The sequence below is a fragment of the Lycium ferocissimum genome, chromosome 8, assembly GCF_029784015.1.
Source record: "Lycium ferocissimum isolate CSIRO_LF1 chromosome 8, AGI_CSIRO_Lferr_CH_V1, whole genome shotgun sequence".
Lineage (NCBI taxonomy): Eukaryota > Viridiplantae > Streptophyta > Magnoliopsida > Solanales > Solanaceae > Lycium > Lycium ferocissimum.
The window spans coordinates 32,643,173-32,659,143 of record NC_081349.1 but is presented as its reverse complement, the minus strand read 5'-3'; the positions used below and the strand labels follow the sequence as shown (position 1 = coordinate 32,659,143).

The window sequence follows — 15,971 nt, the reverse complement described above, 5'->3', positions numbered from 1 at the left end:
CCACTCTCAAATTTTGTTCCTCCTTTGTTTGGTGTACTAAATTTATTTATGTTGTTTTTTATTTATTTCTAAAGTTTAGTGTAGCTTTTTAAGGTAAAATTTAGTCTATGTCATTTGTAATTTGTGTTTTTAATACAATTATTTTATCGCAAAAAAAATTGATGGGATTTTTCTGATGTTTTCGGTTAAAACTTTCTTTTTGGTTCAAATTTGGTTAAATAAGTAACTCAATACTTGTGGACTTTAACAAGAAAATTGGAGTAGTTTAAGAGTGATGAGAATTTTTAGTGGGGATTTGAGGGTTAAAGAGAGAAAATTGAGAGGAAATTAATTGTGAGAAGGAAAGATGAAGAGGTGTTGTAATTGGAAAATTGAGAATTAAATAGAAAGGAAAAGTTGGTAAAGTATAATTTCTTTGACTTTTTCAATAGAAAAGAAAGAATGGGTCACGCTAATGAGACTAAATAGCTCGCACTTTGACAAATTGTATCAAATATATGCTACTTTTCACCAACATAAATATTAAATAATTTTAAAATACAATATGACAACTTTTTTCTTTTTTTATAATGAAGCACTCGAACCAACTTACGTACAGTTGATTATTTCATTTATCTACTTAGTTTCTTTTTATATTTTTATAATAGTAACGTTCGAACCAACTTGCTTACACTTTGACTATTTTATTAAGTATCTACTGTCTCCCACCAGAATATGTATCAGATCATTCTAACCACTAAAATTAAGGCAGATTGGAAAAAGTCGCTTAACATATTTTTAGCTATGTAGATATTTGAACATGAGACCACTGTGATTTGCCAACTCTGTACTAAATAAAATTTAATCCAATTATTTCAAAATTTGAAATTTAATCCACTAATTGACGAGATAGTGTTTAAAGAGTCGCTAAACAGGGTCATCAAATAATTCTATCAGTAGTAAATTCAGTATATGTTGCTCAATCCTTGAGAAATATCACTGAATGTATGTAGAATCTTCCAAAAATTATGTAGTTTGAAAAGATACGACACAATATGACATTATTGTGTTTCATTATGACTCCAAGCAACGTAGGATGAGGATCCAACCATGTCACAAGCTCGAATATACTTTTTTAAGAAATATGTCACTAAAGATATACTTGTGATGAAATGGTACTTTAATTTTTGACAACAAAAGGCAACACATAATGTCACAAAGCTCGAATGCAGCAGTACTGGTTTAGTTGGGTCTTTCTTCTCCTATTCAGCTCTGTAAATATAGAACAAAGAGACCATGAGTTGTTGATTGATTGAGCGTGACTTTCTATAAATGGAGGGATGCCTTTTGTGCTCGAAATCCTCGCTTATGATAGCAAAGAATTTGCCTTTGGGTCAAGCTCATCGCACGAGACTTGCTTAGTGCAGGTTATCTCTTCTGTGTGGTTTGGGAGCTATCAGATAATTTCGCTTCTCCTTGCGCACCCAAAGGTTGCTAAATAGCATTACGATTCCCATGTCATCAAAGGATGGTTGGTTCAGTTAGTTGAGCGTAGAGCTTTCATAATGGAGGTCTCAAGTTAAAAAACTAACGATAGCGAGGATTTGCCTTTGAGTCGAGCTCGCATCGCACATGACTTGTCAAGTGCGGGTTATCTTTGTGTGTGGTTTGAGTAATACAGAGGGGTCGAGTTCACCTTGCTTGTGTAAAGGTACAAGCATTTCAGTTCCATGTCATAAAAAAAAAAAAAAAAATATATATATATATATATATATATATATATATATATAGAACAAAGAGAAAATGACATGAAGATTTATTTAGCATTTAAAATGTAAAACAATGGTGCAAAGAACTCACCCCAGTATCCATCAAGAGGAATTTATGCGATCATTAAATATACATCAATCCTCTTTCATGTTTTGATCTCTAGACTATCATACAGCACATTATGTCCAAGCCTTGATAAGCAAATATATTTACTCGTATAGTAACAAATACTACTGAAATACTACAGAAATAGTCAAATGCAGCGCAATATACACCATAGCTATCAAAAAAACATATCATTTGGATCAAAGTCAAGTACCTTTCTCTTTGATACAGAAACGTGTTTGACAAATTTGATTACGTATGTAATCAATGATGCAGTCAGGACTTTCACTAAGGGTATTCAAATATAAAAAAATAAACACACAAAAAAGTCAATGACATATTCTTGACCTTATACAATGTAATTTCCGTGCGAAGGGGATTTAGACGAACCCCCTTGCTTGCACCCTCTAGCTCCGCCCCTATATGCAACCAGAAAGGCAATAAAGTTGGGCTATTGAAAGAGAAAAATATCACAAAAACAAAACAAGCTAGTAAAATAGATTTGAGCCAGAGATTGAAACCCAAGATGATTAAGTTTTGACCAATGCAACAGAAAAAAAATATGCAGACACCTAAGAGAACATTTTGGTCCAGGTAATAGCAAGAACTACAGAAATGTTACATAGGTGTATGAGATAAGCGAAGAAATGTGATATAAGGGTTTCAGCTGACAATTAATAAACTGAAACGCATCGAAATGCTGCTGATCGTCTAACCATCTCGGACATGTCTTCTCATGTCTTCGTTCTCCTTGGTCAAAAGATCGATACGCGATTGAAGAACGTTGATCATGGCTTGAGCTCTCATCACTTCAATCTTTAGTGTCTCCCTCTCCATGGAGACATTTAGGATCCCGTTCTCTAAATTGCTAATAAACTTCAAGTAACCCGGAGGCACGGATTTTTCAAGATTGGAGGAATCAAAAGTTAGGGTATTAGAAGGTTGGCTTTCCTTGGTTTCAAAGGGCTCTAACAGGGGGAATCCTAAGAGAGCAACGGGGTAATCTTTCGTCGTCATCATATTCACCGGATTCTGGCTAGTAATAGTTGAATCTTCAGAACCATTTGCACGGCTAGAGCTTGGATCATCATGCTTGGATCTCTTACTTTGGCTTAAGGAGAGTTCCGGCTCTTCCGATCTCTCCCTCTTGCAAACAAATGGAAGAATTTGGGGTTCAATCGCGTTTTCAATATGGAGAACAGTCTTGGGCGGAGCATCCTGTTTATCAAAAGCTCATAGTCAGCGGCGAGTAAAGTAAATCTCATACTGGAAAAAGTTAAGCACACCCCAGAGTTTATCAAATAATAAATGCAAGAAATTATACGGGACAGATAAACCCTCAAATTTATGCAACGTCACATGCTAATGAATGTAAGTGAAGAATCCCCCACAACTGAAGGAAGAAATGGGCATGATGAAGTTACACAGCTAAATACAAAAACTTTTTTTAACTTGCGAAAGACTCTCAAGTCAAGGCGAAATCCCCATAGAAACAAAGTAAAACTCTGAGAGCTAATAGAGAATGATCAAAAACATTGTTCAAGCGTAAATACATTTCATATTCTAGGTGAGAATTCGACAAGATTGAAATCCAGAATATACTAATCAACAGAGTCTTGACGAGATTTCCCTCGTCAAATACCCTAAAGAAACATCACTATCACCAGATAAAAATATTTTTCCTCTGATAAATTTCAGTCCACTTTGTCAAAACCTTCAACTAGAAGTGGTTTTCAGAAATTATCTCTGTAGCTTTGCGACTGATGCTTAAAGCATCACCCCACCTCCAATTCCTAGAATTCACAAAACAAACTGATGTCCAGGACAGCTGGATATCCACCATTATAAAGCACACCGTAGTTTTGAGATTTGAACTTTGAATCTTGGAGTAGTTATGGTTATGGAGATGAAGCAGTTATTGACAAAAAGACCTAAATGGCATGTTGCGATGTTCAAATTAAACTAAAAAGTTAAGGATGCACACCATTAAGTACACTAGCTAACAAAAATTACTTTCGGATTTTCCAGAATATTTCCAATAGTAATACTAACTAACGTAGAGAAATACATGGAGAAAGAAGAGAAACCGAAAAGTAGCAAAATTTTACAATTTAGAGCATCACATCTACAACTAACGATATTGGCATTCATACTTTGCTGTTCTGGTCTGTTATTTTAATTCCTTCCATATTACTAATATCAACGGTAAAACAAGATGATAAACCGTTATCTACAACTAACATAACAGCAAAAAGGTTGAAAGACAAGGAGACAAAAGAGCGACACAAAATAGCAAAAAAATTGTAATTAACAACGAAGAGCAACAACAAAATAGCAAAAGGTTCGTAATTAAGAAAAGAAGAGCAATGACAATAGCAAAAAGTTTGGGATTAAGAAAGAAGAGTAACGACAAAATTAGCAAAATAGTTTGCAATTAAGAAAAGAAGCGCAATGACAATATAGCAAAAGAGTTTGCAATTAAGAAAAGAAGTGCAAAGACAATATAGGAAAAAAAAAAAAGTTTGCATTTAAGAAAAGAAGAGCGACGACAAAATAGCAAAAAAGTTTGCAATTAAGAGCATTATATCTACACTGACAGCATTGAAATTCATACTTTCCCATTCTGGGTTGTCTATCTGATCCTTTCTTTTACCAACAGTAAAATCCATACATCGCATTAAGAACAATGTTTCAGCAATCTAGAGGAGATCATATTAAAAGGATACAATGATAGCAAAAATTTAGTAGAGACCGATAATGCAGAAGTACCCTGCTTCGTGTGCATAATGAAATTCTTAAACAAGTCTGTGAAAGGCTGAAAAATATAATACGAAGAGGAGGTGACGGTCACTTAATATATAGTTTCAGTGTACTATAACTATATCTAAAGAAAATTCGAACCTGGTCAAGTTCATTGCTCTCAACTCGTGCTTCAACACCATTCACCACATCATCCTCTGCCTCTCCTCCAGGAAGCACGGCTGAATCATCATCCCATTCCTCCTCAACAAAAGGTGCATATCTGTCACCGGTCGGTGGTCCTAAACCGCTTTTTTGGAAGATTCTACAAAGCACAAAGGAATCCTACGTCCTCGCAAACCAACAAAAGGAACCTTTTAAGACTCGAAACTCAATATGGAAAGTAGATAAGTTCACAAAAAACGCTAGTCCGCACCTGCACAATTCCAGCCTTCTCCAACTCTTCGTCTGCAAGTCTGTACTCATGCATAACCCAATTTGTTCTCTTTCCATCAGGAGCTCGGCCACTATGGAAAACGAGTGTTTTCTTCATCCCAATGCGCTGAGATTTATGGCTAACAGGACGGTCCTTCCCAGTAGCTTTCCAGTAGCCTTGGCCAGTAGCTCGGTTAAGTCGAGATCCATTGCAATACTTCTTATCCACAGGGCTGAAAAAGTACCACTCCATATCTCTGCTCTTCAGCGATGCATGTTCTGCACCGCATCAATCAAAATGCCATTCATGAAAAAAGGCTACCAAGTTCAGGCTAAGAAGGGAGGTGGGTTCATAACACGACAAACTAATTACTAGCTCAAAATACAGAAGAAACACTAGTTCAACAGCTCAAAGACAAGAAATATTATTCTTATATAAGAGCAGCATTGCAATTCCAATAAACCTGAGGAAATGTCAGAAACACACTAACTTCCTTGAGACTGGCAGTCTGCAGGAGTACATCCCCAAATCGAGATACATTTTGCTGTGTGCATTCCAATTTAACTAATTTATTAATTTCAATACTAGCAATAAATATCTTCGTGAAAAGGATCCTTGCACGCTTACCCAGGGTCAAACATTTTATTCTTATTTGGTGAATCTTTGCATGCTGGTACCAAAAACCGATGCCTTACACCACTTGGCTATACTCTATAGGCCTGTTTGAGCGGTAGGAACGGGGAGACTCGACGAAAAAGACTCTCATGTTCCCACGTAGATGCGAGATATAAAAAGTTTCCTTTCTTATCCACAGAAAAGCTTTGAGCAAACAAAAAAGACTTAGCTGTTTACAGTCTCCTCCTCTGATTCCTCTTCAAAAACACTCGATAACAAGGATTTATAACCAGATACTAAAGATTCAACCCTTTTTTCTGGACAAGTAAATACTAAAAATTCAATCTTTATCAAAAAAATCAACCTTATACATTGAAAACAGATTTTATCTAGCATCTGAAACCTCATAACTCCGTTTCTTTTGGACGGGTACATACTACAAGTTCAATCTTAATAAGAAAATCAACCTTATACATTGAAAACAGATTTTATCTAGCATCTGAAACCTCATAACTCCAATTTTTTTTAACCCAATCAACTAATTAAACCTGAAAAAGGCGCTCAACCAAACAAAAAACACAAAATTCAAAAGGATAAACAAAATAACCATCATATACAACAAAAATTGGACACAAAATAACATATAAATCAGCAAAAAGAGATTGAATTGAACCTGCAAGCTCCCAAGTAAGTACTAAAATTCAATCTTTATAAAAAAATTCAACCTTATACATTTAAAAACAAATATTCTGTACCATCTGAAACCGTCTAACTCCATTTTTTCATTAATTAAATCTGACAATCACCATATACAACAAAATTGAACACAAAAAATTAACATGAAATCAGCAAAAAAAAAAAATAGATTGAATTAAATCTGCAAGATCCCAAGGTTCAGATTGGTATACATCAATTTCAGTAACAGCTTGAAACCTGAATGGCTTTACTAAAGATTCAATCTTTTTCTAGACAAGTACTAAGACTCAATCTTTTTCAAGACAAAAAATACTAAAAATTCCATCTTTATCGAAAAATCAACACTATACATTAAAAACAAGTTTTCCCTACCACCTAAAACCTTCTAACTCCATTGTTTTCACTAATTAAACCTGCTAGAAGCACTCAACCAATCAAAAAACCACAAAATTCAAAAGGATAAACAGAACAATCACCACATACAACAAAATTGGACACAAAAAAATGACATAAAGATTGAATTCAACCTGCAAGCTCCCAAGGTTCAGATTTTTAACCAGATACTAATGATTTCAATCTTTTTTCTAGACAAGCACTAAAAATTCAATCTTTATCATAAAATCAACCTTATAGCTTAAACCATTAAAACAAATTTGTATCATCTGAAAACTCCTAAACTCCATTTTTTTTTCTAATCCAATCAACTAATTTCTGAAAGATTTTTAAAAACAACCAGATACATAAAATCAGCTAAAAAAATGATTTCAATCTTTTTTCTAGACATCCTTTTTCCAGACAACTAAAAATTCAATCTTTATCATAAAATCAACCTTATAACTTAAACCATTAAAACAAATTTGTATCATCTGAAAACTCCTAAACTCCATTTTTTTTCTAATCCAATCAACTAATTTAACCTGAAAGATGCACTTAACCAATCAAAAAACCACAAAATTCAAAAGGATAAACAAAACAATCACCACATACAACAAAATTGGACACAAAAATGACATAAAATCAGCAAAAAAAAAAATTAGATTGAATTTTAACCTGCAAGTTCCCAAGGTTCAGATTTATAAACATCAATTTCAGTAACAGCTTGAAACCTGAATGACTTTCCACATGCCTTTCTCCTTAAATAATACCTAACTAATTCCTCATCTGTTGGATGAAATCTAAACCCTGGTGCCAATGATGTTGGCGCTGCCACCACCACTGATCCTTCTTGCTCCATTTCTCACCCCAAAATTAATATAAATAAAAAAATAAAAAAAAAAAAAAAAAAAACTAGGCACACCCAAATAGCCAAGAATGTAAAGATCACCTTTTTATGAATACCCAAATCAAAACCAATGAGAAAAATTAAGAAAAATTCCTTCTTGCTCCATTTCTTAAAAAAACTAGACACACACACAAAGCCAAGAATGTAAAGATAACTTTTTTTTATTAATATCAAATCAAAATTAATGAGAAAAATTAAGAAAAAAACAGAAAGAATCCTTCTTACTCCGTTTCTCACCCCCAAAATTAAAAAAAAAAATATATGAAAAGAAAAAACTAGACACACCCAGATAGCCAAGAATGTAAATTCCAGCTTTTTATGAATACCCAATTCAGAAAAAAAAATGAGAAAAATTAAGGAAAAAAACAGAAACTAGCCATAACCAGAAAGCCAAGAATGTAAATTTAGCTTTTTTATGAATACCCAAATCAGAATTAATGAGATATATTAAGAAAAAGAAGAGAAAAATGGAACATAAAGAGATAAAACGTTAGAGTTGAGAAGATTAGAAGTGAAGTAAAGTGAAAATAGAGAGACTTGCTTAACACGGAAATCAAAAATCTACACAAAGATTAGCCATTTATAGGGGACAAAGTTACTTGTCGATTACATAAATGGTGTTTCCTTTCAAAGCAAAATGAACAACCTTTATATTTAAAGAAAAGCTTTTATTTTTTTGTAAATATCATTTTGTAAATTGATTTTTTGTTTAGTGACCTGGTATTTGAAGTTTATTGATCGGATTAATTTAGATTCACGCGTGGAAAAATGCTATCCCCATGCGGACCAACTAGGGTGAATGAGGGTTAGGAACGGTAAATCTTTTTATGATAAACATATTTTTCGTTATTACGGTTAGCTCCTAGAGAGGATCAGACTTATTTAAATTCGCGTCGGAAAAATACTATCATTACTCGGACCAACTAAGATGAAGAATAGTCAAGAATGATGATTTTTTTTATGATAAACTGTATCCATTTTGAAAGTTTATTATTACAGTTAGCTCCTACAGAGGATCAAACTAATTTAGATTCGCGGTGGAAAACACTCGGACCAATTAAGGTGAGGAAGGGTTAGGAACGATGAATCTTTTTATGATAAACATATCCATTTTAAAAGTTTGTTATTACGGTTAGCCCGTACAGAGGATCAGACTTATTTAGATTCGCGTCGGAAAAATACTATCCTTACTCGGATCAACTAAGGTGAAGAAGGGTCAGAAATGACGAATCTATTTATGATAAACATATTCATTTTTGAAAGTTCGTTATTACAGTTAGCTCATACAGAGGATTGAACGTATAAGATTCGTGCTGGAAAGATACTATCCTCACTCAGACCAACTAAAGTGAGAAAGGGTTAGGAATGAAAATCTTTTGTGTCTTTTAGAAGCACTTTTATCATTTACTAAAAATATTATTTTTTTACCTTAATTTATCATATTTAAAAATAAATTTATATAATTTGCCATAGACATTGATTATGTGTAACCAATTAGTAAGGAAAGCTTAGTCTACATACAAATTAGGTAATATTTTTAACATGTGTAAATATTTTTTCTTTTTGTAAAGAAAATCTCAGTCTACGTACATTTAAGGTAATTAAGTAATTTTCTACTATAATTAATGGCAAAATATCCTAGATATTATGATTTATATATTATTATATAAGTTCAAAAAATTTAGACATATTATTAACAGATAGTATATAAGTTTACCGATTCTGTTGAAATTTCAAAAAATAAGTCATAGAAAATACAAAGTTTTATAGCAGTTTGAATTTGTTTATCAAATTTTGTTTAGTTTCATCCCAGCTCTTTTATGAATATGTTTTAAGATAATTTGAAGAAAAAGAATTAAACATATACTTCGAATATAGAGTAGAGTGTTTAGAATATTAGATTGACAAAATATTGGGAAAAACTTAGGCGTTAATGGAAATTAATTAACTTCATGAATCATGATATCATGGTCATACTCACAGGACAATATTTTTTGTTAAATAAGCCAACCTCTCGTTACTTAGACACTTTTTAAAAAAAAAAATCCGTAGATTAAGTGAAAGCTAGATTTTTGGATCTTATCTAATTTGTAAATTAAGTGGAGTTTTGATTATTAAACTGAAAATGACATTTGCAAGTTTATCTTTTCTTTACAATTTTCTTCTTCTTATATATTTATGGAAATTTGAGCTGTTAAATAAGTCTCTAAAAAATATCAACAGATTTTTTGGATCTTATCGTGACTGAAAATGACATTTGCAAGTTTATCTTTTCTTTTACAATTTTCTTCTTATATATTTATGGAAATTTTGAGCTGTTATAGTCTCTCAATATCAACAAATTTTAATTTTGATCCTTGTGATATGAGTTAACAACGTTTAACTTTTAATTAATAAAAATATATTTTCGATCCTTCTGCTTGTGAATCTCTACAGATTCGACAAATTATTTACCATTATATCACTTAATTATTATATGTGTTAAATTAAGCTTCTACTACCATTATATTTGACAGTAATTTCAAGTTTAAAAATAGTTTAAATGTAACTTGGTGCATGGTTGACGGAGGGAGATGGATTACAAGTGGACCAAAATGCAAAATAACTAAATAAATGGAGATGTACATTATTTTATTTTATATGTCTAGGGGATAGGAATAAAATAAATGCAACGTAATATGAGTAGTTAAAGAAGTGTGAATATGAATGAAGAATTAAATTAAAAAAAAATAAAAAAAAAAAAAAAAAAAAAAAAAAAAAAGAATGAAGAATTAAATAAAGGGAGTCAATGCGTGTGCAAAGTAAAGAAGTACAAGCAAAGCAACATCTTAATTCCCGTTCATCAAGAAACCTTTTTCTTTTGGTTGTGATTTTTTATTTGATGTTCAGTATTCGTTTATGAAGTTAAGAAATTTGATCATATCGGAAAATATTAGGTGATTTCTTTCATCTATTCAAGCATTAATGGATAAAGTTAATTACCCACTTTCTATGCGGGTGGAAGATTTTGATACTCCGTAAAATTAATCGAGATGTGTGTATTGGTTAACCCGAATATCATGATTAACAATAAAACAAAAAAGTGTTAGCTCTCAAAAGCAATTCCATTTTCTGAACTCGAAACATAAACCTCTAATTAAAAATCGAGGGTTACTTATCACCTAACTCATCACAATCTTTAAATTCTTTTTTAAATACTCTTCGCATGACTTGTTTTTGTACTTTGTTGTCCGCACTTTAAAGTATATATCAATCACATCATTCATAAGATAATTCTAAATAAATCTCTTATAAATTATTAATTAGCGCCATGATAGAAATGATAACTACCTGACTATCACACGTTAAATTACCCTAACAATCTAAAATCTTTACGGTTCAGTATTGTAACTTTATTTTCTTCTTGCTCAAGCAAACTTGTTTCGAAAGTTTGCAGCCCCACAAAATGGAATCCAAAGTGATAAAATCATAATCAGGCCACCATATTTGACCTGTCCAAATTTGGTTTCCCTGCCTGTCAAGTAAGATAATTGTATGTGCGTGTGGGTTCAAACTTCATGGCATATTCAAGAAGAGTGAAAATGACAAAAATGGTCCATTCCATATATTCAGGCATGTTTAAAATGGTTCATATTTTCATTATATATTAGTGCGGTGGGGGTACGAACACAGCTGCCCCCTTGCACAATGAGCTTCACAAATTATACACGCATTGAATGTTTGTATCAAAATTTTATATAACATTCACTTTATTCAATTATTTTTATATCACGTGTACGTATGTCGTACTTAATATTTATTCATTACCATTTATAGACGTATGCGGATTCGATTTTAATTCTACACAAATTTATTTCGTCCGTGCACTTTAATATATTTCACTTTTCGCTTTTAATTCTTTAAGAATTGATAAATCACGTGGATATATGTCATAGTACTTGAATATTTATTCTAACACGTATACACGTTTTGCACTTTTATTTTAATTCTCAAACGCACTTTTACTTCGTTACTTTAATTTTTTCGCGTTTTTCTTTGAATATTTGTTTTCTTCCCACAAGTTTCACAAATTATACACGCAATGAATGCTTGTACCATGAGCTATATAACTTGTACACTTTATCCAACTATTTTTATATCCTAAGTAGACATATGTCGTAGTCTTAATATTTATTCCGTTTACCGTATATACGTATCAAATTTCATTTCTCTCTACACAAATTTATTTAAATGCACTTTAATATATTCACTTTTGACTTTTCACATTCTTTAAGAATTGATAAATCCGCGTGGATATATCTTAGCAAGATCTTGAATATTTATTCTCTTCGTGTATATACGTGTGCACTTATTTTAATTCCGACACATTTATTTTCAAGTGCACTTTTACTTTTTCACTTTTGACTTTTTACGTTTTTTCTTTGAATATTTTTTTTCCCACGAGCTTCGCAAATTGTACACGCAATGAATGCTTGTACCATGAGCTATATAACTTATACACTTTATCCAACTATTTTTATATCCCGTAGACATATGTCATATACTTAATATTTATTCCATATAAATGTATAGACGTATGCACTTCAAATTTTAATTCTCCCACATAAATTTATTTCGTCTGTGCACTTTAATATGTTCACTTTTGACTTTTCACATTCTTTAAGAATAAATAAATCCCACGTGGATATATGTCATAGTACTGAATATTTATTCTCTTCTTATGTATATACGTGTGCACTTCTATTTTAATTCCTAGACACATATTTATCTCCTCCGTGCACTTTTACTTGTTCACTTTTGACTTTTAACGTTTTTACTGAATATTTATTTTCTTCCCATATTTCTATTTCTAATATATATAAGTGGCTTGGGGTACGAACACAGCTGCTCAAACTTGTACCAAAAGCTTAACAAATTGTACACGCAATGAATGCTTGCACCATAAGCTATATAACTTGTACACTTTACCCAACTTTTTTTTAATCCCACGTGGACATTTCTAATATGTCATAGTACTTAATATTTATTCCATAAACGTATGCACTTCAATTTTGATTCTCCGACACATTTATTTCCTCCGTACACTTTAACTTGCTCACTCTTGACTTTTCGCGTTCTTGAAAAATATAATATGTGTGTGTCCAAATTACTTGTTCATTTATGTTCATTTATAAAACCAAAATAAAATTAACCCTTTCTAATAAATATTCTTGAAAATAGTCTATTGGAGAGAGACTATGACAAATGTCTAAGTGGGATAAAAATGTAGTTGGTTAAAGTGTGCAATTTATATAACTTTTGATACAAATTTGCATTCTTTATTATTCGTCCTCTTTTCACGTTTAAAGTATTAAGAAAGAAGTCAATACTTTACTTATCTTACTCTCCCATAGTCTAAGTGGGATAAAAAAGTAGTTGATTAAAGTGTGCAATTTATATAACTTTTGGTACAAATTTGCATTGCTATTGTTCGTCCTCCTTTCACGTTTAAAGTATTAAGAAAGAAGGAAAAGCCGTTTTCCTTTTTTGTCAATACTTTACTCATCTTACTTTCCTTTGCATTATCTGATTATTGTTTCTTTACATTTATAAAATGTATTACTTTATGTTTTCATTTCGGAATTAAAATTTGGTGATTTACGATATAACATATCACATTTCTAATATGTCATAATACTTAATATTTATTCCATAGACGTATGCACTTCAATTTTAATTATCAGACACATTTATTTCCTATATATTTTAATTAATTTAATAAAAATATTTTATTAGTTTTACTTTTAAAAAATCCAATATATACAACATTGGTTCTTATGTTTGGATACGAACGATTAATTGATTGAGATGGATATCAACTTGTGGGTATACATATAAGATATTAAACAATTTAAAAGAAAAAAATCTAAAATCAAAATATTAATTTTCCCTCACCTTCTTACTAATTTTCTTTTTCACATTGATGAACAACTTTCATGACTATGACAAATTTTTAAAAATTATTTACAAAATACAAACCTTAAAGACAGGCTAATTAAAGTGAATAAACATGTTCGGCGCGCATCGCACGGGCATATATAGCTAGTAAATACTATATTCTTGAACTATTTTAGTCCTTTAGGTTTGTTAAAAGCGATTATTTATGATTTACATCAAATATTTAACAAACTATAATTGATAAATTTAACATGAACTTTAAAGAAAAAAGATTTTGACATGAACTCACATTTGGAGGTACAATTTCTAGATTTATGCTATTTTTGGTTTATTTCAAGAGTTTGGTGTAACTTTTTAAAATACAATTTCTACTAGTATTTTTTATTTGTTTTTGGTATCTGATGCAGTTTTTGATGCTACGATTTTCAATATTTGACGAGACTTCTATGATCTTTTTTACTACATCTTTCTTTTCCACAATCCCATAAAATCTAACATTGGACTTTGTCAAATATTTGATTAAGATAAAAAATGCTCATTTTTAGCAAACTTAAAGGACCGCCTAATAATATATTTAAGGACATATACCAAAAAATAAGAGACTATTATTGTTATTTTCACCAGAAGAAGGAAAAAAGATAGCATTACTACTACTTCTTGGAACAAGGGCCACACCTCTAGCCTAATTAAATTAGTTAATTAGCAGATCGAAATTGTTTAGCAATGCATGCTCATAATCTTATTAATCTTTTCAAATCTTTCATAGCTATATCATCATAAAATGACTATTAATTTTAGTTAGATACAAGATGATTTTTCATGTGTATATATTTTAGATATCTTAAGGAGCAGACTAGACGGGCCAATTAGGCAATTAAGAAAATATATTTGTACAATGAACGTTTATATATGTCCATGCTCCAATTCATTACGGAAAAGGCTCAAATATGCCATCGAACTATCGGAAATGACTCATTTATGCCACTCGTCAATAGTTTGGCTCATTTATGCCATTGAACTATTGGAAATGGCTCATTTATGCCACTCATAAATAGTTTGGCTCATTTATGTCATCTCCCGTCACCAAAATGACTCATTCATGCCATATTTCATTAACGCTGATTTTACAATACCAGATATAACACGTGGTCTCCAACTAGATTATGGTTGTGGGTGGGTAGGGTGTATGGGTCGGATTTTTTTTTTATTAATTTTGGATTTAAAATTGGATTGGTTTAATTAAACGACGTAGACCTCTAATTGGAGGCCACGTATCATATCTGGTATTATAAAATCGGTGTTAATGAAAAATGACATGGATGAGTCATTTTGATAACAACGATGACATAAATGAGCCAAACTATTGATGAGTAGCATAAATGAACTATTTCTGATAGTTCGATGGCATAAATGAGCTAAAATATTGATGAATGACATAAATGAGTTGTTTTCAATAGTTTGATGACATATTTGAGCCTTTTCCGAATTCATTATGAGGAACTAAAGTCTATGTCCTCCCATTGCATGTGAATATTTTTCAATAGTCATTTGTGATTGGTTAGAACATCAATGAAAGAGTGAACAGGTTAAAACACACCTAAACTATATCACTTTTGCGAGTTTCATACCTCAACTATCCAGTGTTTTCATTACATATCTAAACTATTACACCCTATCTATTAAAGCACACCTCGTTCTTTGAGTTGGCCAAATATTTAAATTACACGATAATAGGCACGTAAGAGCTGAAACCCCCATAAAAATGGGTCCACCTGGAGTCTTTAACAACTAATACTTTAGGTATGTAATGGGAACACTAGATAGCTGAAGTATGAAATTCGAGAAAGTGGGATAGTTTAGGTGTGTTTTAATCTATTTGGGTGGAAATTTATCCACCCAAAGTAACAGTAAGGTCTGCGCGCACTCTACCCTCCTTAAATCCCACTTTGTGAAATTCCATTGAATATGTTGTTGTTGTTGGGTGGAAATATATATCCACGTGGAGTGCCGCTTGGGACCCTTATTAAACAAAAATGGAGTGTACACTATCCACCATCGACTACTCAAAGTGATGTATTTTAATACATAGATAGTGATAATTTAGGTACGTAAATAGAACAATATATAATTGGGGTGTGAAATTCGCAAAATGTGATACTTTAGATGTGTTTTTGACCATTAACTCTAATTGAAATAACAAATATAAAAATAGAGAGGGATGATATGATTTTTAATAAAATTCCGTACCCACGATTCTACAAATCTTCCACCACAAAAAAGGATGTGGTGCAGCGGATGGGGCTACTTCTTTCTTAACGAGAGGCCTCAGGTTCGAGCCCTAGTAGAGAGCGCTTCCCCGAATGGGCCCTACGCGGTGCGAATTTAAATATAGTCGAGCTCTAATATAAATAC

The 15,971-nt window shown here is 31.8% G+C and overlaps 1 protein-coding gene across 1 annotated transcript; it reads right to left on the bottom strand.

Moving 5' to 3' along the window:
* Window positions 1-2,324: 2,324 nt before the first annotated feature.
* On the bottom strand, window positions 2,325-8,248 carry LOC132068089 (NAC domain containing protein 50-like). The gene is made up of 4 exons (XM_059461559.1): window positions 7,391-8,248; window positions 5,030-5,307; window positions 4,756-4,938; window positions 2,325-3,072 (listed from the first exon to the last, which is right to left on the bottom strand). Exons 1-4 carry the CDS (start codon window positions 7,572-7,574, stop codon window positions 2,566-2,568), a joined length of 1,152 nt encoding a protein of 383 aa, XP_059317542.1. The 5' UTR covers window positions 7,575-8,248; the 3' UTR covers window positions 2,325-2,565.
* Window positions 8,249-15,971: the final 7,723 nt, after the last annotated feature.